Genomic DNA, 26,133 nt, shown 5'->3' on the forward strand with positions numbered 1-26,133 from the left:
TTACCTAAAGATAGCGATGGCAGAAAAGCAAAAACCCGCCATGCCGTCTTTCGGCTCCTCTCCGGCAGCCTGGGCGCGTTTTGGGCTCCTTTGTGCCCCGCCGCCCAGCCAACCAGATGCGCGCCTCGCCCAGTGTGCCAATGCCTAGGCACCACTCGCCCACTGTTTTTTTTGCTCAGCGCAGCAGCGCGTGGGCCTTGCTGGCGACTTCAGGGGAGAGGGAGAGCCAAAAGGAGGGGGTGGCCCGAGCGCCCACATGTACCTGCGCCCGCCAAACACTATGGCGCCGTGACTTTGGGGCGGACCAGCGCTCGCCATCAAACAGCCGCAAATTTCCAGGCTTTGCACCAGTGAAAAATCTTCGCGCGGCAAAACAACCTCAACGTCACCTCATCGAACGCGAGCATTGAGCCATCAAAAAACCCAAACCACAACGCCTAAATCGTCCATCTGTTATCAACAGGCGACTGCGGCCGTCTCGATTTATGACTTGATCTCTTTTTTTCGCGGATTTTCCGCTGGCTTTCTGCCGTCCTTCACCACCCTGGCAACATGTCATCCCGCAAAGTCCGAGTCAAGAAGTTGACGGTCAAAACCACTCTTCCCGTGCTCAGAGAGGATCAGATCGATGCTACTGAGTATGAATCACTACTTACCGAGTCGCAAATCGCGACCGGAGTCGACCAGACTGAGGAAAATGTGAGTCCTTTTCCCTCCATATCCACGCCACCGCAACTTCTGATATCACGTGGCCGGTCACGTGCTGTCTCCTTGCCTTACCTCTGCCTTGCCTTTTGCCTACCAGCGTATAAGTCGAGATGGCATATACGGAGTGCTGCATATATGATGGCATCTTCCGTCCTCATGTATCTCACTCTAGTATTTGATCACTCCTCTTTTTTTCATATTATTCATTTTCATTCTTTTTTTTCTGTTCATCATATCCTTTTTTTCTGTCATCATCTTTTCTTCATCACTTTTTCCTCTGCCTTTTTTTCTTCAAACGTAATATATACTGACTTCTTCTCTTCTTCTTCTTTTCTTTGTAGGAATACCATCTTCAATCCATTCTAAAAGAGGCGGGCACAAGCAATGATCAAGAAATTCCTGTGCCTCCACCGCAGGAAAGCGACATCAGCTATGATGGCCTCTATCCCGCAGCCTTTCACAAACCTTCCTCTTATATCCGATTTTCTCAGACAGTGGAGGAATGTATTAGCTGTCAATATGACATGACAGCTGATGACAATGAATTTCTCAAATCATATAATAGTAATCCTCCCGCCGCTGGGCTGCTCAGCGAGGATGACTTCGAACGCATCATGGAGGTGTTTGAAGACACCGCAACAGAGCAAACGCCATTTGCATCAGTCGACAATACTGTTGTCGGCTATGATATGATGGTGCCCGGTCTCAATCAGCTTGGCTCTGCATCCATATTGCAGCACGCCAAGCAGATATATGAGTACTGGAAGTCCAAGCGGCAGGAGGAAGGAAACAAACCACTGCACCCGACCATCAAGTTTGAAACACATCAAGAGACTGATGACACCGACCCATACGTCTGCTTCAGACGGCGGGAGGTCAGGCAGACAAGGAAAACAAGGTCCAGAGACACCAAGATCGCTGAGACGCTCAAGCGTTTCCGTCGCGAGCTCGAGGATGGTCGCCAGCTGGTGCTGTTCGCATACGAGCGAGAGATGATGAAACGAGATTTATTGCAAATGGATCGGGCTATTTTCGAAGAAAGGGCTCGTCTAAAGCAGATCAAGACAAAGCTAGGCATCAAGGGCGACGACGAAGACCTAGTCAACCAAAAGGTATGTTTTGAACCCAGGCCAGCTTGGCCCTCAACACGTATGACGCCACTTGGCACTGACACGACGGGTTTACAGTCTCAGAAGCGAAAGCCTGTAGAAGCTGCCGGAGCCCAGCGGCCTACGACACAGGTCCGGGTGCCGGTGCGGTCCGATGGACGTTCGCACGAACAGGACCTTGTGCTGCTTTCTGACCAGCTTGCCGAGAAGGAAAATGAACTCCGTAATGAGATTGAGACCAAGGTGCAGAATCATCGGAGGTGGAACCAGAATCATATTGATCTCACTCGAGATCCGCTTTCGCCGGTAAAAGCATTGGGTATGGAGCTCAAGTTCAGACCGGCAAAGACGCAATACTTAATGACGCCGCCGGCGTCAACGTCTTCGGAATCGATGGATGTCGATGACGTACCTGAGCCTATGCAACTGGACAAGCTAGAGCTGCCAGTATTCCAGTTCCGTGGTGCGGACGTCGACGAGACACCGCAAACTAATCAGCCGGCGTTCCGACGCCGTATCGGCCGACTCCAACGGCTCTGGATCGATCGAAGAGGTCTTTCGACACCTTCTCGGGCAGACGCGTACGAATACTCGGACCGGTGGAAGTATGACTCTGACGATGAAGATGATGAGCCTCCAGTATATGAGGTTGATCCCTTTGACACAAGAGCGCTGAAGTTTAGGGCTACTATCCCTCTCAGCCCATATATCTTCCGGGCGAGGCCAACGGCCCCTCCAGAAGCGGTAAACGGCGTAGCAAATGGGAACCGGGTGCTACCGCCGCCGCCACAACCGCAACAGCAGCCGCAAGCGCCGCACCCTCCTGCAGTCCAACAGGCACAGGCGGCATCATAAGAAATCCCCCTCTCCCCGATGAATCCGGTACTGCATCCCTGTATGAGTATGGGTGTGTGGAGGTGTATATAATTTTTCAGCTCTCTTTTTTTCTCCAATCACGCTAGTATTGAAGGGCTCTCAGGAACGGACGGGACGGGGGGAGGTTTGGGGAGGAGGAAGGATATTTTCGAGGTAGACGGAAACGACCGATGTATAGTACCTTAGCCTTGGTCAAGGCATTGCGAGGAGTTGGGAGTTGGGGTCGGTGCTTTAGGATCAGAAGAGGAAGAAGCCCCCCCAACGGGAGCAAATGAAGTAAAAGAAAAAAAATCATACGAAACCTCGAACCGGCTTTGACCAGAGAGAAAAATTTCTTCGTGTGCCATCCAATTCGCGTGATAAGAGTGATAAGATGTATAGAAGTCGGCGATGGAAGAGCCTGTCCTTTTTGTGCGAGCTTTTTCGCAAGGCGGGTGTCGTGACGCAGCCTGGTCTCACCTCACGGCGACCAGGGCGGATGACGTGAGGGGAAGCAGGCTGCGCAACGTGAGCTCGCCGGTTCTCATGTACGGTCGAGATCGCCATGGCATCGACAGCATTCGGTAGCAGGCCGTTGGAAGCTGGAAGCTGGCCATGGTTGACAACAGAAGCTTCGTGTCCGTCTTCATCTTGACTGTGTCTGCTGCGAGGCTGCCGTTAGCTGTGGGCTGACGAAAGAGAAGTAGGCAAAGGCGCCGACACACAATCAGGTTCAAAGGGGGACTCTGCCTTGCAGCCAAGGGCACAACAAACCGGAACGCAAAACATCCAATGTCTCATGACCAGTTCCCATCATGAGAGATTTTTGCAACGGACCAGCGACCTGGATGGGTAAATTTTCTTCTTTGTGCTTGGTGTGTTTTTTTTTCCTGCTCCCAGCTAGAGGGTAAAGGAAAAAAGTCGAGGGGAAAGAAAGTGAGTGGTCGATGTGGACCGCGGGAACGGCTGCAAGTGGATTTTTGGGGGATTTCCGCCCACACAGGCGGCAGAAGCACGCACTCAACGGGGGACATGGTAGTACCAGGCAGGCAGGTATTGGCCGAGTAAAAGGCGCACCGCAAGAGTACATGCCGTGGTGGTACAGGGCCGAAGCGGGCCAGGCCAGGCCAGGGAAGAGCAGCGCTTTAGTGCGAGGGTGCTGGATGACAGAGCGAGTCCTGGGAGCGCTAAAGGGGATTTGCCGACAGGGCCTCCGAGTCTCGCAAATCCCAGTGCCTCGGAGGAAAGGGCAGCGCGTTGGTGGTAGACTGTAGTAGTGCCTGAGCCGCGTTGAATGGAGGAACATGAGGCTTTACAGAGAGGAGCAAAGAGGAGGGACTACGAAGTACAAATACGAGTTCAGCCAGAGCATTACAATCTTACATAAGCCGGCGCAGGATGGATGCTTTGAAACGGCAGAGATACAGAAATTGGGAAGGAGCGTACGAGCACAATCAACCGCAAAAAGGGAAGGATGCTTTGCTGCAGGTGAGCGAGCCATTGGCGGCGCCCCGCTATTTTCTGCTTCTGGCCTATTGCTACGCTGCAACGAACCCCTCCATTTTTTTCCTTGACATTTTCTCGTGAATGTTGAATGCATCATCATCCATCATTTGCTAGGCGAGCATCTCCAAATCTCAAGCTATTTACTAGCTATTTGCTTTCGAGATTTTGTACTTTATAAACCCATTTGCCGTTTCCCATTTAGAACAGCTTCACTTTTTTAAGAGAGCCACCAAGACAGCGAACGGCCTCTATATAGCGATATCTTAATCCCCCACCTGGAAGCCGCTCCGTGAAAGAGTCACCACATCCCGGGACATCGAGAGCGTCACCGGCCGGGCGCAAACCTAGCGCAGTATCGACAACTGCTTCAGATCCCACAGAAAGCCACTGAGAATCATCTCGACACTCCAGTCGCCCAGCATGGCCGCTGCCAGCGTCGCCTCTCCAGTGCCGCATCTTCCAACCTCTACCTCTACATCTATCACACCCGCCTCCAACACATCTACATCCACATCCACATCCTCAGCTACATCAGACATGGCCGCAGCGACCTCCAAATCCTCATGGATCGCCCTCGGGTGCGAAGGCTCCGCCAACAAGCTCGGCATTGGCCTCATCCGCCACACCACAACCTCGACCACCATTCTCTCCAACCTCCGACACACCTTCATCTCCCCCCCAGGCACGGGCTTCCTCCCCAAAGACACGGCGCTGCACCACCGCACCGAGTTCGTCGCCCTTGCGCGCCGCGCCATCGCCGAGGCCGGCATCTCGCCCGCCGACGTCGACTGCATCTGCTTCACCCAGGGTCCCGGCATGGGCGCTCCGCTGACCAGCGTCGCCATCGGAGCCCGCACCCTGGCTTTGCTGTGGGACAAGCCGCTGGTGGGCGTCAACCACTGCGTGGGACACATCGAGATGGGCCGTGACGTGACGGGCGCCGACAACCCCGTCGTGCTCTATGTCAGCGGCGGCAACTCGCAGGTGATTGCCTACGCCGAGAAGCGATATCGCATCTTTGGCGAGACGCTCGACATCGCCGTGGGCAACTGCCTCGACCGCTTCGCCCGCGTCCTCAACATCAGCAACGACCCCGCGCCGGGCTACAACATCGAGCAGCTGGCCAAGAAGGGCACCAAGCTGCTCGACCTCCCCTACGTCGTCAAGGGCATGGACTGCTCCTTCTCCGGCATCCTCGCCAGCGCAGAGGCCCTGGCCGCACAGCTCCTCAAGCTCGGCCCCGAAGGCGCAGGCTTCACCACCGAAGACCTGTGCTTCTCCCTGCAGGAGACCATCTTCGCCATGCTGGTCGAGATCACCGAGCGGGCCATGGCCCACGTGGGCAGCAGCGAGGTCCTCATCGTCGGCGGCGTGGGCTGCAACGAGCGGCTGCAGGACATGATTGCGAGCATGGCCAAGGAGCGAGGCGGCAGCGTCTTTGCCATGGACGAAAGGTTCTGCATCGACAATGGCATCATGATTGCGCATGCCGGGCTGTTGGCGTATAGAACGGGTTTCCGCACATCACTTGAAGATAGCGTGTGCACACAGCGTTTCAGAACGGACGATGTATATGTAGAGTGGAGGGACTAGAAATATAAGCAAAAGAATACAAAAAAGAAGATAAAAATAAACCAATCATAGACAAACACACAGAAAGCAATGATGGGGTCGGCGTGAAAAGGGAGGAGGAATAATCAAACTGCACTGTAAATTGTGCGAGCATTCATACATCTCGCCCATCTGTCTATCTGGTTGGTTCATTGCGAACCCCTCGGATCTCTACTGCAGCCACCAGGCTTCTTCACCATAATAAGCCAGCGATATAATAACCCGCAGCTGATTTCCACCATCCCATGTAGAACATGCCCATATCACGGCATTTTGAAACTAAAAACGTAAACAGAATACCCCTCCATGAATAGAGGAAATAGAGTAAAAAGGGGGGGGGGAAACAAAACAAAAAAATAATACACATTAACCCTCTTTGAAACGCCATAAAGCGGCGTCTTCGACCATCCTCATCATCTTCATCCACCTTCTTCCCCTTCTCTCATTGTTTATGGAGACCCCCTTTTAACCTTCATCTGTGGAGGTAGGCTTGTAAATAATTGTAGTGACATACTATAAAGGAAAAAAATTGTTAGCAAACCCCCCCTTTAAACTCCCGATATTCAACTCACCTTGTTGTGATATCTAGTAGTTGCAGACACAGCCAGAACATTGTTTTTGATACTGCTGGTCGCAAGGTGATTCAAAACGGTATGATTGGGCATATTCAAGACGCTGTTGTCGTCCTTCATCAAGGTGGCAGCGTTGAGGATTGGTTTGCCCAGGAAGCCGGGCAGGCTCGGGGGTGTTGTCAGCTTCTCTATGGCGGACACGGCATTGCGATAGGCCGGCGATTCTTCAGCCTGGTCGAAATCGAGCAGGTACTGCGGGATCTGACCATTGTAAGCCTCTTGCGGCAAGACAGGCTTTCCCCTGGCCACCTTGGGCTCTTCCTTGGACTCAGAATCGGCTTGAGATCCGCTCTTCTCCTTTGCGGCTTCGGTAGCCTCGATGACTTCGCCCTTCTTGGTCGCCAAGACGTCGTCGGGGTTAACTTCGATGTAGTTTACCAAGTTGTTTCCAAAATCAACAGTAGTGGGGAGCTCGGGTGATGTCTGCATAATCCCATCAACTAAGAAGCGGATGTGATGGGTGCCGGGCAGCACGTGAATTGTGGCGGCAAAGACACCTGGTTGGCCCTCGCTGTAAAGTCATAATTGTGTTAGTAGAACCCATATAGATGAGAAAATATGTGCAAACATTGTGGGCACGTGCTACGGCACCAAGTCTGTTGTTGTTCTGGAGTCATGGCACTTACACAGGACGCAGCCGGAGCTTTCGATTCCAGTGGAAAATCGTACCGGTAACCCAAATCTTTTCACCACCTCCCCTCCACTCAATCCTGGTGGCAACGACAGGCCTGGTCTTGTCCACGCGTAGCTCCTCACCCTCGTCATCCTCGGCCGTGCCCGAGCTGAGCGCGGAGCTCTTCCTCGTCAAGGCTTCGGACGATTCGCCGAGCTCGAGATCGGCCAGGCTCTCGTCGGGTCCGAGGATGGGCGAGCCAGGCGTGTGAACCTCCTCCTCAATAGGAAGCGGCAGGCGAGGCGGGCGCATCATGTACATGTCCGTCAGGCTACTGTTGGAAAAGAGCTGGGCATCGAAATTTGGCGGGATGCCTGGGATATGAGGACGCGCCAGGGACCCCTCGATGGGGACGGCAACGGGCTTGGAGGGTTCGTCGCGTAGGATGGGTCGCGGCTCGGACGGTTTGGGGCTGCCGGCGACGACGGCCGCGGCAACGGCGGCAGCGGCGTTGGCGACGGAGGAGACGGTGCTGCTATGCGGCGAGCCGCTGAGCGAGGAGACGCCGGTGGCGGGCACGCTCTTGGTCTTTGGGTTGGGCACGGAGGCGGCGATGGAGCCCTGGGCCTGGAGAGAGGACGATTCGGTGGCGGCAGCGGCGCGGGCACCGTGGATGGGGATGATGTTGCGGGATCCGTCCTTGCGATGCTGAGGCTGGCGAGGAGACTGGGACTGAGACTCGACGCCTGGCTGCGGCTGCTGCTGCGGAGGCGACCCAGACCCAGGCCCGCCCGCCTTGTTGGACGCCGAATGGTTGTTACCCATGGTTTGGGAACCCGACCAGGGGTGGCGGCAGGGACGTGGGAAGCGAGGGCGAGAAGAGAAAACAACAATCCCAGACAGAGGATGGGCTGCTAGCGGGAGTCAGAGGGGGGTTGCAGAGGCGACCAGTTGGCGGCTTGTCGTTGCACAAGGCACCGGCGAGCAGGGCTGGGCAGCGGGGAGACTCGCGTGACGATGCTTGGGCGAACGTGGTTGGATTGCGGCGTGCTGAGAGGATGAAACGGCGGTGGGGGTTTTGAGAGGATCTCGATGTGTCGATGTGATGTGTCTGTCTGGGTCAAGAGGTCATCTAGATCGGCTCTAGACGGCGGTGTTTTTTGGGGGCCGAATGTTGTTCGACGACGAGCTGCGTGGTGTGCTATGCGGTGCCCGTCTTGTCTTGTCTTGCGGCGAAATCCGATCAAACACACTCAAACAAACCGATCAAAACGAGGACCCAGCAATCAAATCAATCCCGTTCCGTCAAATTCCAGATTCCGGGCCCCGGGTGGAAATTCCCGAGGCAAACACTCAAAGCGCGCGAGAGGGGCCTTTTTCTGCTGATGGCCGTGTGTCTTGTCTTGGGTTGTCTAATCTGCTCCGTCCTGCATGCAGCGCCTACTGTACAGTACAAATGCAGAGGGGACGCTCGTGGGGGTTCCAGGTATGTAAGGTTCCTTTTTTCTCACCCTTCAGCTGTCGTGTCGTCTCGCCTGTGCCGTGGCAGCCTGTCGTGCAGCAGACGATCGTGGGTTGGAGGAACTGGAGCGGGAAGCTGGCCAGTAGGATCGGGCCCATGGGGGGGTTTGTGGTGGGGGAATGTGCTGCTCTTATCTGTGGTTTGATGCTTCTTTCTTGCCTTGGGCCTGGCCAAGTACCTCCGGGTGCAGCGCGGGTTAGCACTTGCGTACTGGGTACTGTGGGTGGACACATGCTGACGGTGGGCTGCAGAGGTTCCCTGTACCTGAGCTGCAAGCGAGCTATCCACATCCGGGACAATTTTCCCTGGTCCTGCCATGACGACACTCAATTAACAACCGGAACTTTAGCCTGCGCGGGCAGTCACAGATGATGGGCTTCTGTACCTGTATTGCAGCAGGAGTAGGCGAGTAGGTACCTGTCAGCTTCGGTGATTTAATTAATAGCCAAGACGGCTACCTGACTTCAAGTTGTTTATTAATATCTATACGCAGCCGTCATCACGAAGAATGCAAGTGATCAATCATATCTGTCGAGAAGCATAGTAGCTAAGTGGGTCTTTTGACAATTCCTCATCCCATACAGTATGCTTGTATCATTCAATATTCTCTCTCGATATCCTCCTTCATCTCCCACCCAGATCTAATCGATTCCTACACCCATGTCTTGAGAGCACATTCTACTGCGCCACTCCAACTTGCATCTGCCATACGCAACCAACCATCTCAACCTGACAAGATGGCAACCAAGTCTAAAAGAATCAATCAACCCTAATAAAATACAAAACGCACATATAATCCAGTCCAAATCCAGGCGTCACATCTCCCAGTCTCTAGCATTATATGTAGGTACATACAATATAACCCAAGCTCCAGGTTAGCCCCGCCACACATCCCCAGCCACACTCACAACACCCCATACCTCACCTCACTCATACCACAACAATATCCCAATACAATGTACCTCCGTACCCTTGAATCACCACCTTTTCCATACCTCTCTCTCGTCATTTCTTCCCACCCTCAAAATCTTCGCCCTCATGCCAAACAATCCTCTCTGAAAAATGGACGTCTCCGCCATCCTCGACCACCTCCGCCCCGTATTCCGCGTCTTCTCCTTTCTAGGCCGCATCTTACTCTTCCCCTTGCGACTGGCCTCCGTACCCTTGTCGTATCTCCTGAGCGCCCTTCGCATCGTGTTTGCGCCGGCGATATACCTGGTTGCGTACGTAACCAGTTGGTGCCGTGGTGTTTTTGACTTTATTCTTGCTCTTCAGGTGCGTTATTTTCCCCATGATTATGAAATGTCTTGTGTCATCGTCTCTGTTATATCGCTTTGACGTGTTAGTGAGACTTGTTGCTGACAGCCTCTTGCGTATCTGACGTATAGCCTTTATATACCTTTGTACGTCTTCACTAAAATAATAAAGCCCTAAAAAAAGGAAACTATCTACATCATCTAATGTAAGTAAAACAAGACGGCTAATCTGTTCTTGATAGCTCGCCACAGCAGCAGCAGTCGGCATCTTCGCCGGCTTCACCCTGGCCACCTCCTCAACCGTCATCACATCATACCTCGGCATGCAAGACAGCAGCAGCACCGCCCAAGGACCTCGCTCCCGTACCTCTCAGGGCAAAAAACCACTGTCGTCCTTATCAACGCCAACTCTCAAAGATGATTCGTCCTCTAATGAGGGAGAGTGGTACTGGCCTGATCCCTCTCCCTCACGCCGCCGTGTTGCAACTGGGCTTCTGTCACAGACGATTCTTGAAGAAGAGGACGACTCTGATATATGATTTCTTCTTACAATAGCTACTTGTGCGCCTCTAATGCTTTGCCGGAGTCTTTACGCGGCCCCCCTTTTTTGCATAGTTTGAGTTTATACATGCAGTGCTATTGCCCCTTCTTCCGTGACGGTAAACCCTCTTCATCCCAACTGCTACTGCCAAGGTCAAGGCGGCAGTGAGCAGCAAGCGTCCTCGAGCTCAACCATCTACATACATCCTTCATCTGTTGCCTCCAACGCCATTCCAACCCCCCATAAAACAAGAAATTCTGTCAAGGGAACTATTTCCATGGGATATCATAAAAAAGTGCAAAATGGCTGAAACGTAAGCCAACTATCCATGACCATATGTATGGCTCACATATCTATGCGATAAGCGTGTATGTTGACGGTCCTATGTTGCATTCATCGTCGATACATGTCTCGGTCACGATTCCTATCGTGTATCGGGGAGCGGCTTCGGCTTCTTGTTCGCCGCTCTCTGTCGTATCGTCGCCCACTGTCCTTACTGGTAGGGCGCCGTCGGTCATCACGAGGCCGGTCATCGTCCCTGCGACGACCTCCCGCCTCTTCCTGCCTATAGCTCGGAATGTAAGTGTCTATATCTGGTCCACGGCCCGGCCCGCGGTTGCGAGGCGCCCGATCTCGATCTCGGTGGTCAGCATCCTCCCAGTTTGGCGGTCGGTCCTGGGGAGGCCGTGATGGCGGCCCACGCTCACGATCCCGCCAAGCAGGCCGCCTCTCGTCTGGACCACCGCCCCTGAAGCGTCCCCCGTTGGCACCACTTCGACCACCGTAGGCATCATTGCTGTTGAACCCGGCAGTTGCCCCATTTGCATCGGGACCGAGGCCAACCGTTCCTCCCTTGGGGGCTGGTGGCAGGGCAGCTTTGCGGTCGTGGAATTTTCTTCGATCAAGCTCGTGGCTCTCTTCGTAAGTAGGAAGCTGATGTGGTTCCATTGGTAGCGGCTCCTTCTTGAAGTACGGATGTTGTAAGGCATCCACGGCATTAATCCGTGTCTTCCAGTCCAGCTTTAGCAAATCTTTGAGCAGGGCAATTGCTCCAGAGCCGTACCTAAAGGAAAAAGCGTTAGTCGTACATAGTCAATCGTGGTATCAGTTAGTCATGGGCGAGCGGCAACATACTCTCTAAAGCGGCTTTGAAGATTTCCCGGTCGTGACCTGGGGGACAAATGTTCACCTCCAGGTAAGCTCTTCCATCCCGGCATAGTCTCATCAGTGGGCGAGCCCATTAGATCCCATATGAGTTCGAGTTGGTGAGCGTCACTCTCGCCAGCAAGAATGGGTTTGCCGAATAGCATTTCTCCAAAAACACATCTATAAGGAGTTAGCTTCGTTTGAACCAGTGACACTCATTAGAGACAGTATAACAAGATATTAGACTGCAAAAAACAAGAAGAGGCGTCATATCTTACCCAACACCCCAGACGTCAATAGCGGGGGTATATCGTCTTAGTTGCAGCAGAAGTTCGGGCGGACGGTACCACCTAGTGACAACCAACCCGGTGTAGTCTCGTCGGCCTTCTCCAACAACATGACCAGCCCGCGGCGTTGGTCCGTCATAGTGGCGGGCCAGGCCAAAATCAGCAATCTGGAGGATGCCCTTGTTGTTGATGAGAAGGTTGGCAGCCTTCATATCTCGGTGGAGGACGTGATTATCATGAAGGTAGCGCAGACCTTGGAGTAGCTGGAGCATGTAGCACTTGATCTGAGCCTCTTTGAAGTGGACAGATGGATTGTCGAGTAGGCCCGAAAGATCGTGATCCATATAGGGCGTCACCATGTACATGATGGGTTTCTTGCGCTTGTCGGCTACGTATGACTCTGTTAGCAGAAGAAGGATGACGAAAGGCACAGAGAAGGGATGATGAAGAAAATGGAAGATCAAAGAAGAGAGGATGGGGAAAATACTCACTTTGTCTTGTGGGGTGCTCTACAGCCATGTCTTCCAATCTCAGAATGTTTGGGTGAGACAGCAGCTTGAGCAGCTTGATTTCTCGCAGAGCAGTAATGGGGAACTGAAGCAAGTCAGAGGAGAGAAAGCGAGTTTGGTATGCCTGGTGCCGCCACCTACACCGTCTTTTTCATGGTGCATAATAATCTTCTTCAAGGCGACAAGAGCGCCTGTTTTGCGGGATCGAGCGCGATGGACCTCACTACAGTACAGGTGTTTGCATTAGCTTCCCATCTTGAGCTTTAGAGATGTAAAAGAACAGGGGGTTTCATACCCAAAGGTACCCTCGCCCAATTTCCCTTGCAGCTCATAGTCGGCTATTCGGGAACAGCCTTGAAAGCTGGACTTTGGTCTGCTGTGATTCAGGGCAAAGGTTCGTGGTGAAGTGCCATCGGGGGTCGTTTCGGAGGGTCGATCCATGACGCGCGCCGGGTTCGTTGAGTCGAATCGCTGGCTCAAGCAGAGGCAGAAGCGTCGTCAAGAAGAATTGTAAGAGAGGGAGAATAGCTGGGCGACGCTTGTTTTGGGTGACTGGAGCGCGTTTTATGGGAGAGTCGTGGTGTGATGGGCGCGCATCGTTCTTTGTCTTGGGCCTTTGAAACCCCTCGCAAGAGCGCCGTCGAAGAAGCGGATAGCGAACGGATAACGGTTTAAGTAAATGCTTCAGCGGTAGACAATTACTGATTCGATTTCTGTTATCTTCAAGGAGTTGCGATGGCCTAGGCGCGAGAGGAATGGCGAGGATATACTGAGAGATTTGTTAAATTAAGAGAAGAAGAAAAAAAGGTTGATTCCGCGAATTGAATCGGCGCTGAGCAGAAAGTTAAGGAAGATGGCGTTGAGGGCTCGCGCTTATCCCAATCGGATGTGACAAGAGGCTGGTGGAGCTGTACCTGGATTGTACTTGAGCTGACGGCATGGAGCTGCGGGAGAGTGCATGTGCCTGCGCGGTACTGCGTTGACAGCAAGTTGCGCCGTGCTTTGTACCGGCTCTTTTTTGTTTCTTTCGGTATCAGTTGATGGCTGTACAATCTATGGCAGAAGGGGAGCCCCGTCAGTAAATAATTAGGCGTCATCCATCGTTCTCCGATCAGTGGCCTCGCAGGGCAAGTTTTTCGACTCCCAGGATCCAAGTGACGTAAGGTACTCAATACAGGTGATGTTGGAATATGCCGAATGGAGACGATGGATGGATGGGCAAGGTTCAAGCAGGTACTTGCAGACACTGCTAATTGGGCGCCACTGGACATGTACCGACACTGTACTCGGCCATCTGCATCTTGCTGCACCCCTGAAGGCCGCCTCTGATGCTACTGGACTGCATTTGCGCCCGTGGAAACTCCCCCAGATCTGGATTGGGACTATTGACTGCGATTGATGCCAATACGGAACGAGCCCGAAGCCGCTGGTACGCGAGGGGAAGAAGCCCGCCGTTATTCTAGATGCGTTAGTGCCGTATATTATTAGAGGTGCCTGTACAGATACAGAGGCATTGATCTCTCACCGAATCCCATTTTCAATCAGGTATACTACAGGTACTACATACAACACACATCACGACTTCACACCTTTACCCTCTCTTCCTTCATCCATGCTTGCAAATCTATATTTCTTTCCGAATAATTTACGTTACATATGCATATCAATTAATTAATAATTTACACAAAAGGCCCAGAATTCAAAAGAACAGCCCCCCAAAAACCACATGATAACATGCACCTCCGATTCTCGAGATTCTATTACCCCTTCGTATCCACTCCGTCGCCTCTCTTCCTCGCGTGCTAGACTTTTAACAGCAAAATGGCTGCACATGCCGACATTTGCTATGACTAAATTCTTATCAAACTTTTCTCCTTCTCCTTTGCACTTCCTGTGCGTTTTTTCCCTTGTCCGCATGACGAAGATTTTTCGTAATTAGCAAGCAACTTGTACTACGCTGTTGGACCGCCTCTTTTTCTTAGGCCCTTTTTCCTGCTTCCTTTTTTTTTTTTCCTTATCTGGAGTATATGTACGGGCGCGGTACCGCCTTGATAAGAAGAGTGACCTTCCGCACTTTTACATCCAAGCTTTCAACCTCTTTCTCTTTACGTCCCTTCATTCTCTAGTAGTTAATTCTTACATCTCGGCATCTTTATTTTTCTCGTCTTCAATTATATAAAATCATCACCAGCTATTCAACCTCTCATGTCGCCCGCCATCACCGATTCGCCTCCCCTCAACGCCGGCCTCCCCGAGTCCCGGGTCTTGATTATCGGCACCGGAGGCACAATATGCATGCAAGAAGGGCCCGACGGCCTTGCGCCCAGCGATGGGTTTCTGGAGAGTGCTATGGCTCCCAGGCCGACGTTTAATGATAAATCAGAACCAAGTGGTGAGTTTGTTTTATTGTTATATACTTGGGTAGATGAGAGTGAAGCTCATACCTACTACACACCCTGTCCCGGAATTATATAAGAGCACACATATGGGCTCATCTTCATATTTAAAAACTACTAGCTAACATTTATAAAACCTCAAGTCAAGCTGCAAGCATCCCGCAGCGGTCAGATGATCCAACTCGACAGCCTGAGAACACCTCCAACAGCCTACCAGAGACACGTCCGCTACTCCGTCCTGGAATTCGACCCGTTGCTCGACTCCAGCAACATCTCTGCCAATGACTGGGCCAACATGGCCACTGCCATCAAAGAAAACTACCATCTCTTTGACGGCTTCGTCATCCTCCACGGCACCGATTCGCTGGCTTACACGGCCTCTGCCCTCTCCTTCATGCTGGCCAACCTGGGCAAGCCCGTCATCCTTACCGGCTCGCAGGCCCCAATCTTTGCTCTCCAGTCCGATGCTGTCGACAACTTGCTCGGCTCGCTCATCATTGCCGGAACCTTTGTCATCCCCGAAGTGTGTCTCTTCTTCCGCGACACGCTGTATCGTGGCAACCGCACTACAAAGGTCTCAGCCGCCTCCTTCGATGCGTTTGCCAGCCCCAACTGCGAGCCCCTGGCCAAGGTCAATGGCCTTGGCATCAATGTCAACTGGCATTTGGTTCTCCGACCCACCACCATTGCCGAGTTCCACGTCTTCAAGCACCTCGACACAACCCACGTTGCGTGTCTGCGTGTCTTTCCTGGCATCAAGCCCGAAATGGTCGATGCTGTCCTTCACCTTCCAGATCTAAGGGGTCTCATCCTCGAGACTTTTGGCATGGGAAATGTCCCAGGTGGTGTTGATGGCCGTCTCACAGAAGTGATTCGCTCCGCCGTCGACAGGGGCATTATCGTCGTCAATGTCAGCCAATGCGTCAACGGCTTCGTGTCCCCCGTCTACGCCCCTGGAACCCAGCTCGGCCGCATGGGTGTCATATTCGGCCTCGACCTTACGGCCGAAGCGGCCCTTGCCAAGCTCTCACACCTCCTCGCCCTGCCTAACCTCACCCAAAAGGGCATTGTAGCCCAGTTTTCGCGCTCGCTTCGTGGTGAGATGACTGAGATTGCACATCCTAGCTTCTCTCACCCAACACCTCCCCTAGACGCCGCTTCTCGCCTGACAGCCACCGAGTCTGCCTTTACAGCCCTCGGCTACGCCATCAAAAATGGAGAGATAGACGTGGTCAGGCAACTCCTCGAGGGTGAAGGTAGCGGGCTTCTCAAGACGGCCGACTACGCCGGCAATACAGCCGTGCACTTGGCCGCGGTATCAGGCAACACCGAAATCATGCTTGAGCTTCTTAAGCGCGGCGCCAGCGTGCACGAACGTAACAGGGCGGACAACTCACCCCTCTTCCTGGCAACGCTGTCTGGCAAAGACGACTGCGCGCAGCTTCTCAAGACTGCAGGCGCCCACCTTTCCGTTGAGGAGATTGAGCGAAGACCGCTGGCCAAGCATCACCAAGAGGCAGAATGAAATAACAAGAGGTATGACCAAATACGACGAGAAGATAAAAGAAACTGAACCGCACAAGGTTGCGAGACTTGATATAGAAAACGGGCCTGGCTGGCCAAAGAACAGAACAGCACCATGCGACTGTGATGGCGACTGTGACGGTATGAACGAAGCCTGTACGCAAGGCTACCATGATATGAATTGAGAAATGAACAAAGGCTGGTTGGTTGATTACAGGTTAATTAAGGGAAAATTCGACGTTGGACATAGAGTTTCAAGGGGAAAAGAACATAGAGATTTGGAGAGCATGAGGACAGCATGAATAAAGATGCCTCATGTACCCAGCTTATACAGTCACCAGGCGTTTATAATATAATCTTGGACTTATTTGATTTGATAATACTACAATAGCTGTCTTACAGACTTGAGAACAACATAGAGCTATCAGAGCCAATGCTGGAGACCACTTCAATCCAATATGCTCATTGTATTGATATTTTATCAAAACATATCTCATCCACCGTTCGCCTGCATTTCATGCGTCGCCACATGCATGCTAAAAACACAAAAAGAGGTAGCAAAGAACAGCAATAAGAAAACGCCCACTGTCTCATGACAAAGATATGAACCATGTCGGTGTGGTTGATGGGTATGAAACGAGATATACCAAAGACTCCTGGAGCCATTCACCAAGTCTTTCCACATTGCTGCGTGTTTTATCGTGGACACGAGCTTAGCTTGTATACCGTCGCCTAACGAAGGAAAAGGTCCCCAACGCCGTTTCTCAAGGATCTTGATCTATCCGGATGGTCGAAACCAAGATAGTCATCTTCAGATGAGGCTATGTTCCATAATTCGTCGTCTGTGTGGTTGGCTGCGGTTAGTTTCAAAAACCTCTCGTCATTAGTTATGAGTGTGGACGAACCATCATTAAGATATTGTGGTTTTGAATAGTTTGCCCTCCTCGCAATAGCAAACTTGATCTTCTCGAAGCTCTTGCCCTTGATACCTGTCCTCTTCTCAAGTCTCTTCTTGGTGTCAACAAACTTCTCGCCCTGGTTATTGCGTAAGTAAAATGTGTTAGACAACATGCGTTTCTCAATGTACTCACCTCCAAGAGAAGGAACTTGAAGGGAACACCGTGCACTCTGTTGACTTCGTTTTGGAAGTGGAACACGTGAATGAAGTTGTTGTCATCAGCAGCCAGCTCTTCCTCCGGGATTCGCTCGGCAAAGATCTGTGTGTATTCGTTGAGGTTCAACACAGACTGGTCGCGAGCTGGCTCACGGTAAAATCTGTTAGAACTTGTTTCGTAAACCCTTATCCTCCCGCCTTCCGCCTCGTCGGGAATCTTGGCCTTCTTGACTAGCGCTTGTATCAAGTCCTCCATAGTTCCGGTTTTTGATACCAGCAGGTCAAGTTGATCCTTGGAGCGACAAGTTAGTCTAGGTGAAGCCTGCAACTGTGTATTGTCCGATACATACCTCCTTGGTGATGCCTTCGCTCAGCCATGTGACTTTGATGTTCTTCTTGGTATCGAGCTCAGCCAAACTCATCTCCAGCACCTCAAAGTAAAAGGCATCATTTCTGTGAGTCGAGTTCAAAGTGTTTGACCCCATAGGTTGCAAAATCTGCTTTAAAGTCGGATTTGTGCCTCGTCTTACTGGAGTCTTGGGGTTATTGGTGCTTGCGTTGACCGTCCATAACCGGATATGTGTTGAAGGAGCTTGAAGGAGAGCGCCGACGCGTTCAGCTAAAACATCGTAGGTGATCTTTGAGTTGAGAACAAGCTCAAATGGTGGATATTGTGCTGGGTCAGATCTGGTAGGATGAGCGTGGAATTTTACAGTTCGCTTATGTTCGAGGAAGTCGTAATATTCACGAGCATCCTCGACGCGATCGAATGACTTGTTACTAAAGGACGGTCAGTCAGTCATCATTGGAGGGGGGAGTGTTGGCCACGATCGGGAGAACATACGCTTCCTGAGATGCCTTGTCCGCTACACGGCCATTCTCAGTCTTCTTGTCGGAAGTGTGTTGGAAGCAAATAATATCACCATCTTGAAGTTCAGCGGCCTTGAGAGTCTGCTTTCCCTTCAGAGGTTCAATCATTGTCGGTTTGATTTCCTGTTTGAATAAGACGTTAGCCTCCTTGCTTGTCATGGGATTCGCGTAGTTAGTTTCTCATACCTCCCACATCAAAAGCTTCTCGTCAGAGGAAAGCTTGTCGCCCCAACCCATCTTCTGAAGAATCATGGGAACAAGCTCGTCGACCTTCTTCTCCTTACTAATGTACAGATGGCCCACGCCTTCCAGAGTCTGCTTCTCCACATCGAAGTGCTTCAACAGCAATAGGATGGTATCGCTCTTTACTTGAGCGCCATTTGGCTGGCTTTGATATGATGCCCAGACAGGCTCGCCGTTTTCATTGACCTCGCTGGCGACCTCGGCCCAAACTCGCAAACTCGTGTCTCGGTGTGCAGCCGAGCGGGAAAATATCTCTTCAACGGTTGGCCGTAGGTCCATAATTGGTTGATCTGGCCGAATTGTTTTGTTTTGACGATTAACCATCAGCCACAGCCTGACGCGAGATGGATCCTGACCCATGTCAGAGGCAACCTGAGCGACAAACTCTTGCATTGGCATAGCTCGACGAATGCGGTACAGTTTGGGTGCAGCAGGATCGAGCTCAGGATTAGCATCAAAGACACAAAGGTCGGTGCCTCCGTAGTTTGCGAATGTGTCATTTGTAATCACCTTGGCCATCATATACAGATGTGCCTCCTTTTGTTCGCGTCGACGAGCTTCCCTCAAGGCATTTTCCTCTTCAAAGCGCTCCCCTAGAAGAAAGAAAATTCAGTCAGCCATTTCCAGAGTCGTAAAACAAGACAACATATAACCTACGGAGAAGTTTTGGAGTGTCCTCCTTGGTGACGGGACAGAGGACTTTGTCAAGCCGAGATTGGCGGATATATACCAACATGTAAGCACTGTTCTGGCGCATTATCGGGGCCTTCTTTTGAAGAGGCGCTCTGGGGTAGCCGTGAGGAGTTCGGTATTCTCCACCAAAATTCTCTTCCAAGACCTCTCTGGAAGTGGCCTTGGTGACTTTGTCATCATCGTACTTGTAGAACCAGCCGTCTTTTGATGGCTTGATAAACGCATAATAGTGACCGGCGTTCAAGTCGCCGCTGTGTACAAGGACACCATGTAGTTGGTAAATCCAGGGCTCGGATCGGTCGGCCTCGTCCATGAGATAGGGGGAAGCGTCGAAAGTGTCGGGAAATTCGTAGCGGTCATTAATCTTCATCATCATGTCTCTTTGAATGTCATACTCGAATCGTTTGAGCTGGAGGTGTAGGACGTCTGGGAAACTGGTGAATATGACGCCCTTGTTGGCATCCTGCAACTTGTGCTGGTCGCCGGCAAAATATTGGTTTTCTCCGTCCATCTTCTCGACCTGGATATAGTCTTGGAAACTTTCCAAAAGGTTCTTGTTTCCGCTGACGTTGAGCTGGATATCCCAAAAATCCTCAATGCGCTTTGATTCGTAGTCCACATTTATGCATGAAATGTACGTCTTAATCTTACCACTGAAAAGCTCAGGCAGTACGTTTTCGGCCTTGGTGCCCTTCATCTTCTCCTCCATGCGTTCCATGAGCTTTCGCGACAACTCTTGCACGTCTTGCTGCTCGAAGATGTGTCTCGTTTCCCAGCCAAAAGACTTTGTTAATTCATTCGTGCCAACCGCCTGCTCGGATGTCTGCAGTTGATAAAAAAGGCGCTGCAGAGTGTAGGCAGAATTCTGCATGCTTTCATCATTTTCGGTGGGAATTTCGTAGATGGCCTTTGCAGAGTCAGTATCGGGTGTTGGACGAGGTAGGATATTCCCTTGCAAGAAAGGAGCAGGGAGAACTGACTTTTCTGAAAGCGTTTGTAAAGTATAGCGACTGGAGAAGGGAGTTGAGGTAGCAGGTGGCACCTTGGTTCTTGAGACCAACATAGCCCGTTTCTTTCTTGGAGTCGTAGTTGGTAAAGTTATGCCAAAGCACGCCAGTCTCGTCCTCGACAAAACGGACATAGGCTGTTATGTTAGCAGTGTCGTTCTCGACCAGTGGCCGACTGTCACCTTCCCAGGGCACGTTGAACATTCTCCGAATCTCCACGAAGCGGGTGAAGCCCCAATCGCCTTCCTCCTTAGTGAAGCGATGATGCGCGGCATGATTGACATATAGGCTGGGATCATTAGGGTTCCAAAGGACCAAGCCAAATTGCACGCAGCAGCTCCAATTCTCGGGAATGGCATCAGGCTCGAACCCGTGCTCCAGGTAGATGGAGCATTGATCAGTGTTGTTACCATGGGGAAAGAGGAGAATGCGCCTAGATGTAGCAGTGTCAGCTGGGAGTGAACTTGTACACGAGAATGTATATATATCAAATCGTGGTAAACGGACCATGGAAAGCCGCCTGCTTCAAATACGGGGCCGTGTTCTCGCTTGCCAAGGCTTCGCCAGTTCTCGACCGTCCATGTGTGTACAAAGTCTTGGAGGATTTTGGGCTCGTCGAGCAAGGGCGGGAGAACAATCTCTTTCATGGCCTCATCTGCGGTAGCACGAGTCAAGTCAGTAAAGGCGCTCTTGTTGGAGAGGAGGGAGCGGAAGAGAATACGCACAGTCGTTAGCTAGAGGCAGATCTTGTAGCTGATCGGCCTCATGTTCGACGGCGCCTTCGGGGCTGATGATGGCCACAGATTCTTTCTCGGGAGCGTTGGGGACGCCGACATAGTCGTCTGTGTCGACGACCATCTCGTTGGGTGAAGGAACGTTGTAGCTCTGCTTGCGAGTGGCATCGTTAGCTCGGATTCGATACGGTAGCCCAGGTTGGCGGGCTTCGTCGTCGGACTGCATGATGACGATTGACAAATTCAGCTGTGAGGTGGAAGTGAGGGGCCCGAGAGAAGTAGGAACGCGAGGTTGCCCAGCTTGGATCTAACCGGATGCTTGTGGCGATGCCTCGGAGCGATCGGAGAGCAGAGCTCGCCGAGCTGGGAGGCCCTCGGAACGTTGCGACTTTTCCCCACGCTGCGACGACGACGAAGACGCTGGCGATGCACTGCAGCAGCTATGATGGCAGGCAGGGACAGGTCTCGACGAGAGGAGGGAAGATATTGAGGCTGAAGGGGGGATGGAAGACGAAGAGATGAAAACGACAAAGCCAGATCCAGAGCCAGATCGGATCAGAGCACAGCCGGAGACGTGGGACGTTGTGAAGATGCAGATGATACGATGATGATGATGAACGATGACGATGACGATGATGACGACTGGGGTCGTGGTGCGCAATTGCCGGCCAGACGACGCAGATGCAGATGCAGATGCAGATTCAAAAGCACAAAGGCTGGGCCGAACTCGACTTGATACTAGAGGATGATATGAGGTAAGAAGACAAAGAGACGTACCATGATTTCAGAAAGGGCCTGAGGCCAGAGGCAGGCCAGGAACGTGCAGGAGCTCCAGCTGTTGCAAAGCGCTGGCGGGGTGCAGGGCTTGCGATGAAGAAGGCGCGTGTGTGGCGGCTGCCCGTGCTGGCGGATTTGGGGTTGGGGAGTTGCAGCGGGAGCAACGGCAACGGGCAAGAGCAACGGCCGCAGTACTGTATGTACAGCTCTAGGTACTCGTACTACTAAGGTAGGCAGGCAGTAGCGGCTTGGATGAGCCTTGCAAGGGAGGCAAGAGCAGAAAACCACATGCAGTGCAAAGAAAAAAAAGTCAAGTACCAAACAAGGCGCCGGCAGCGAGACAGGTTAGAGACAGATAAGATCCCTATCGGCCAGCCGGCAAAAGTTGGTTCGGTTGCACAGTGGGCGGGTGGGTTTGACAAGGCGACCAGAAGCCAAAAAGAATCAATACATCTATGAAGATGCAAACTGAACAACTGAAACCCAGACTGGCGATGGCCGAAGCAAGGCAGGCAGAGTTGGGTACAAAGGTCCAAGTTTTTCTGCCAAGTGACTTTTTTATTGATTTCTCTATTTCGTCCCCCATACGCAGCTGCATCGAGTCCAGCCCAGTCCAGGGACTCAGTTTCCCAGTGGAGCAGCGGCGAGAAAAAAGACTTCACGAAGCTATGGCATTGGCTTGAACACTACCAGACCCTCTGGCAGCTGGCGTCATTACGTTAGCAGCTATGGGCTTTTGGTGGCGGTATGTGTTTTATGACCGCCAGCTCCATTCTTTTTGGGGTATTGAGTGGTCAATGGCTTCGATGGCCGTAGCTAAGAGGCTGCAGCAGTGGTGGAGGAGGGGGGAAGCTTTCCTACCTTGGGAATGTGCTCTGCTCTGTACATGGATGGGATGGAAGATGATATGATGAATAATGGAGGTGTTCTACGGGGAGCAGACTGAAATAAGGAAGATTAAAGTACACGAATATCGACGGCACAAGCTATTTTCGTCGAGCCATTCCGAGCTTTGCCTTTGATCCCTCGGCTCGGTGTATTTATTCATTGCACCCTGTTGAGACAAAGACAGTCAAGCTTAACAAAGAGACAATCGATGATGGTTGCTGGACTGACTGAGCTGAGCTGCGTCGTGATAAGTGAGAACCTGCACATACCCCGCCAGCCAGTCAAGACCCCGCGGTATCCATCCGTCTCAGCCGAGTACCGCTCTAACAGCGATCGACTCTTTGCTGAACCTCGTGCTCCCCACCTCACTCCGAAAGGACCCCACCTTGTTGCTGACTAAAGAAGACTTGGCTAGCAGTTTTGCTTGTGACTGATGGTACACTTGCATTCGTGTTATCAAAGGTAGCAAGCATAGAGCATCGAGAGGGGAATGATGGGCGTTAATCTATTTCTTCAGCCATAATAATTAAGCAGGATCGAAAATTGTAGATGCTGGTTCTTGGTTCTCAATTTGTACCGTATGGACAATCTGGAGAAGATGGTGACGATGGTGCAACGCACGAAATGCAGATCAATACTGCAATCTGTATGTGTGGCTGCCTGTAGCAGGCTAGAGTGCCTAGCTGCTAGGAATAGGCTGTTACAGTCCTGGAAACTTGATGCTTTGGCATTGACCTGTGTTGGAGTGACTCAATTAGGGGGAGCACTGCATGCAATTGTCACAAAATTACATGTGATGGTGCAGTGGCGGCATCCCATCCTCTAACCTTGGACCTTGGTACTTATACCGGGTGTGTCACTTAACCGCGCCTTGTACGCCCTTCTAAGCACATAATTGCTTACACCTGTATGTGCTCCCTTGCAGATTGTATCTTGTAAGCTTGCTATGGCCTTTCATTTCATGTTTAGTTGGGTGGCGTTTATCTAGGTACCGACCTGGGATACGCAAAGTTCTATCTGATCGCCTCTCAGAACCCTTCTTTACACTTGACTCCGGGCTGCTGCAGGTACTTGGAAGCTTGACGCTACCAGGTGGGTAAGTGTAGCTGTACGTACTGTAGAGCTTCGTTGAACCAACCCAACGCAGTGACGGCATCAGATAGTTTGTATGTAGTTTCGGATGCTCTAAACAGCATTAATCCCCGATTGCTCCCCTGTAACCCAAATTCCGTCCAGTGATTCATCCCTCTGGACTCCAGAACATGCCGCCATTCGGAGTGTGCCGATACCGCAGTCTGTGGGGCCCTTTTCGCCAGGCTTCAGGCTGACCAAACCTTAAGCACCAGATCTACCGGCACATGCCTCGGAGCTGCTTTATTAAAAGCCATTTGCCCTGGCTTGACTTGACGACGAAACAAGACCAAGCTCTCCAATTCCCCTCTCGACTGATCGCCTGATTCTCGATTTCTCCTCTCTGCATCGCATTTCCATTTCCGCCCTCTGCTCCGCTTCTCTTCAACGCTGTACCGCTTACTGTTCGCACGCGACACGAATCGTCACCAGCTTCAACTAGCTTCATCTCTCTCCGATCCCTCTGTGCTGCATGGAACCGTGGGCATGTTCTCCGTAGCGCTGCGCTGCCACGGCAAACGATGTCGACCGTTTGCCCACTCGACGCTCAGTAAAGCGATTCCTAGGCCGATCTTGATAGCGTCATCTCCCATTGCGAAGATTCAGAAGAGATATGCGGCTCAAGCTGGCGCCAGCAACGGCACGTGGCGCCCGGTTTCTGTGTTGGACGAGTATGTTCAATCTATCATTGCATCTATACTTCACCTCATATTTAACAGCCCATTTCGCTCTTCTCTTCATTCTCGCACATCTTTATATCTTTCCAAGACAGCGCATGCGCTAACGTTGTCGTCTTTCGTGTAGATGGGTTGCGAAAGAGGCACGCCCCATCAGCTTGCGCCAGCTGATGGTATTTGGACGCTCCCTAACCGAGTCGCGACTTATAAGCTCTGCAAACTACGTCCGAACCGAACTGCCAGTCAGGTAATATCGTCGTGCTTCTCATTTTGCCAATGTGAGGATGCTAATTATGGGATGCATTTTACAGAATTGCGCATCGGATCCGTGACATGCAACAGCTCCCTTACGTCGTCGTAACAAACCCACACATCGAAGAAGTCTACCAGCTCTATTACAAGGCGTTTGACACCTTTCGCAAGTTTAAAGAAATCAAAACTTTGGAGGACAATGAAAAGTTCTGCGAGGTCATCAGCCAGAACCTCAAAGGCCACCTGACCGTCATCCCCAAGCTCGCCATGGGGATTCTCGAGTGCGGCCGCCTGATGGACCCCAAAGAGCTGGATCACTTTATGAATGTCATTCTTCGATCTGTAAGTCTGGAACATTGCTTTGCTTTGCTGCCACCACCAATATTTCCCACCACCCCATCTGCATGCAATGACAACGGAAAAGCTGACTGTGAGCCACGTAGCGCATCTCTCGACGAGTCATCGCGGAGCAGCACCTCTCCCTTACAGAAACTTTCAACTCCCCCTACTTCTCGCCCGGCGCCACCCTCTCCGAGTCCGACTTCATAGGCGAAGTCTTCATCAAGTGCTTCGCCAAGGATGTCATCAGCCGCTGCGCAAAGGCCGTCACCCAGCTCGCCCGCTCCACCAACGGGCCCCAGGTGCAGGTGCCCGAGGTGAAAATCGACGGCCACCTCAACGCCAGCTTCCCCTACATCCTCAGCCACCTCGAGTACATCGTCGGCGAGCTCCTGCGCAACTCCGTCCAGGCCGTCATCGACCGCCACCAGCAGCAGCCCGACCACGCCTCCTCTCCTCCCCCGCCCATCGAAGTCACAATCTGCGAAGCGCAGGAGCACGTCATCATCCGGATATCAGACCGCGGCGGCGGCATCCCCCGCGACGAGCTGCCGTACCTCTGGTCCTTCAGCAAGGGCCCCCAGAGCCAGAAGCGCCTCGAGAACCTCGGCCAGGTGCCCCGCATGGCCGCCACCATGCAGGAGCTCCATGTCACCGACGAGCTCGGCCGGGCTGACCTCAAGGCGCCCACGTACCTGGGCTCGCTCTCGACTCTCACCAGCAGACCCCCTAATCTGCGGCTCGGCATGGGCCTCCCCCTAAGTCGTGTTTATGCCGAATACTGGGCTGGCTCGCTGAACTTGCACAGTCTGGAAGGGTACGGCGTTGATGCCTTTTTACAGATTTCGAGGCTGGGCAATAAGAATGAGCAGCTCACAACAAGAGCTAGCATGGACGCTGTTTAAGCATTTGTTTCCAAGTCTTGACAGTTGCATTATTTGTTTTCGGAAAAGGAAGGAGGGGGAAAGGGGCGTCTCAGCAGGCAATCAGATCATGGAGTGTTTTATTTCATTCTTCATCCTTCATCATGGACTTATTTTTGACTCGGGTATATGATAGGATATGCTTATTCTGTCAGAGATGGCATGGCGTTTGGTCAGGTGTTTTTACTTTGTCTTTTGTCTCTTCTTACTTTTACTTCACCACCACATCCAACAAACGTGGTGAAATGCTAGCTTCACTCTCAAGATTCC

General features: G+C 52.0%; 8 protein-coding genes across 8 annotated transcripts; 5 read left to right on the top strand and 3 right to left on the bottom strand.

Annotated features, from left to right (window-relative positions):
* Positions 1–552: 552 nt before the first annotated feature.
* M431DRAFT_89687 (hypothetical protein) lies at positions 553–2,672 on the top strand (the record flags this gene model as incomplete). The annotated part of the gene is made up of 3 exons (XM_024924050.1): positions 553–699; positions 1,050–1,820; positions 1,896–2,672. 3 exons carry the CDS (start codon positions 553–555, stop codon positions 2,670–2,672), a joined length of 1,695 nt encoding a protein of 564 aa, XP_024772251.1.
* Positions 2,673–4,715: 2,043 nt separating this feature from the next.
* Positions 4,716–5,771, top strand: M431DRAFT_89907 (hypothetical protein; the record flags this gene model as incomplete). The annotated part of the gene is made up of 1 exon (XM_024924079.1): positions 4,716–5,771. One exon carries the CDS (start codon positions 4,716–4,718, stop codon positions 5,769–5,771), a length of 1,056 nt encoding a protein of 351 aa, XP_024772252.1.
* Positions 5,772–6,254: 483 nt separating this feature from the next.
* On the bottom strand, positions 6,255–7,859 carry M431DRAFT_89706 (carbohydrate-binding module family 48 protein; the record flags this gene model as incomplete). Its single annotated transcript, XM_024924052.1, has 3 exons — positions 6,255–6,302; positions 6,362–6,932; positions 7,048–7,859. 3 exons carry the CDS (start codon positions 7,857–7,859, stop codon positions 6,255–6,257), a joined length of 1,431 nt encoding a protein of 476 aa, XP_024772253.1.
* Positions 7,860–9,618: 1,759 nt separating this feature from the next.
* M431DRAFT_89754 (hypothetical protein) lies at positions 9,619–10,351 on the top strand (the record flags this gene model as incomplete). The annotated part of the gene is made up of 3 exons (XM_024924056.1): positions 9,619–9,831; positions 9,945–9,959; positions 10,055–10,351. The coding sequence occupies 3 exons, from the start codon at positions 9,619–9,621 to the stop codon at positions 10,349–10,351; spliced, it is 525 nt and encodes a 174-aa protein (XP_024772254.1).
* A 395-nt stretch (positions 10,352–10,746) lies between these two features.
* M431DRAFT_90672 (hypothetical protein) lies at positions 10,747–12,736 on the bottom strand (the record flags this gene model as incomplete). Its single annotated transcript, XM_024924174.1, has 7 exons — positions 10,747–10,946; positions 11,133–11,416; positions 11,488–11,679; positions 11,778–12,174; positions 12,278–12,380; positions 12,437–12,518; positions 12,591–12,736. The coding sequence occupies 7 exons, from the start codon at positions 12,734–12,736 to the stop codon at positions 10,747–10,749; spliced, it is 1,404 nt and encodes a 467-aa protein (XP_024772255.1).
* Positions 12,737–14,500: 1,764 nt separating this feature from the next.
* On the top strand, positions 14,501–16,216 carry M431DRAFT_7113 (hypothetical protein; the record flags this gene model as incomplete). Its single annotated transcript, XM_024921860.1, has 2 exons — positions 14,501–14,687; positions 14,835–16,216. 2 exons carry the CDS (start codon positions 14,501–14,503, stop codon positions 16,214–16,216), a joined length of 1,569 nt encoding a protein of 522 aa, XP_024772256.1.
* Positions 16,217–16,947: 731 nt separating this feature from the next.
* Positions 16,948–21,000, bottom strand: M431DRAFT_90288 (hypothetical protein; the record flags this gene model as incomplete). Its single annotated transcript, XM_024924132.1, has 10 exons — positions 16,948–17,057; positions 17,121–17,250; positions 17,307–17,621; positions 17,680–18,109; positions 18,174–18,322; positions 18,386–19,035; positions 19,100–20,042; positions 20,116–20,575; positions 20,650–20,797; positions 20,868–21,000. The coding sequence occupies 10 exons, from the start codon at positions 20,998–21,000 to the stop codon at positions 16,948–16,950; spliced, it is 3,468 nt and encodes a 1,155-aa protein (XP_024772257.1).
* A 3,158-nt stretch (positions 21,001–24,158) lies between these two features.
* Positions 24,159–25,845, top strand: M431DRAFT_483726 (hypothetical protein; the record flags this gene model as incomplete). The annotated part of the gene is made up of 4 exons (XM_024916144.1): positions 24,159–24,343; positions 24,477–24,596; positions 24,661–24,943; positions 25,045–25,845. 4 exons carry the CDS (start codon positions 24,159–24,161, stop codon positions 25,843–25,845), a joined length of 1,389 nt encoding a protein of 462 aa, XP_024772258.1.
* Positions 25,846–26,133: the final 288 nt, after the last annotated feature.

The sequence above is a fragment of the Trichoderma harzianum genome, assembly GCF_003025095.1.
Source record: "Trichoderma harzianum CBS 226.95 unplaced genomic scaffold M431scaffold_9, whole genome shotgun sequence".
NCBI lineage: Eukaryota > Fungi > Ascomycota > Sordariomycetes > Hypocreales > Hypocreaceae > Trichoderma > Trichoderma harzianum.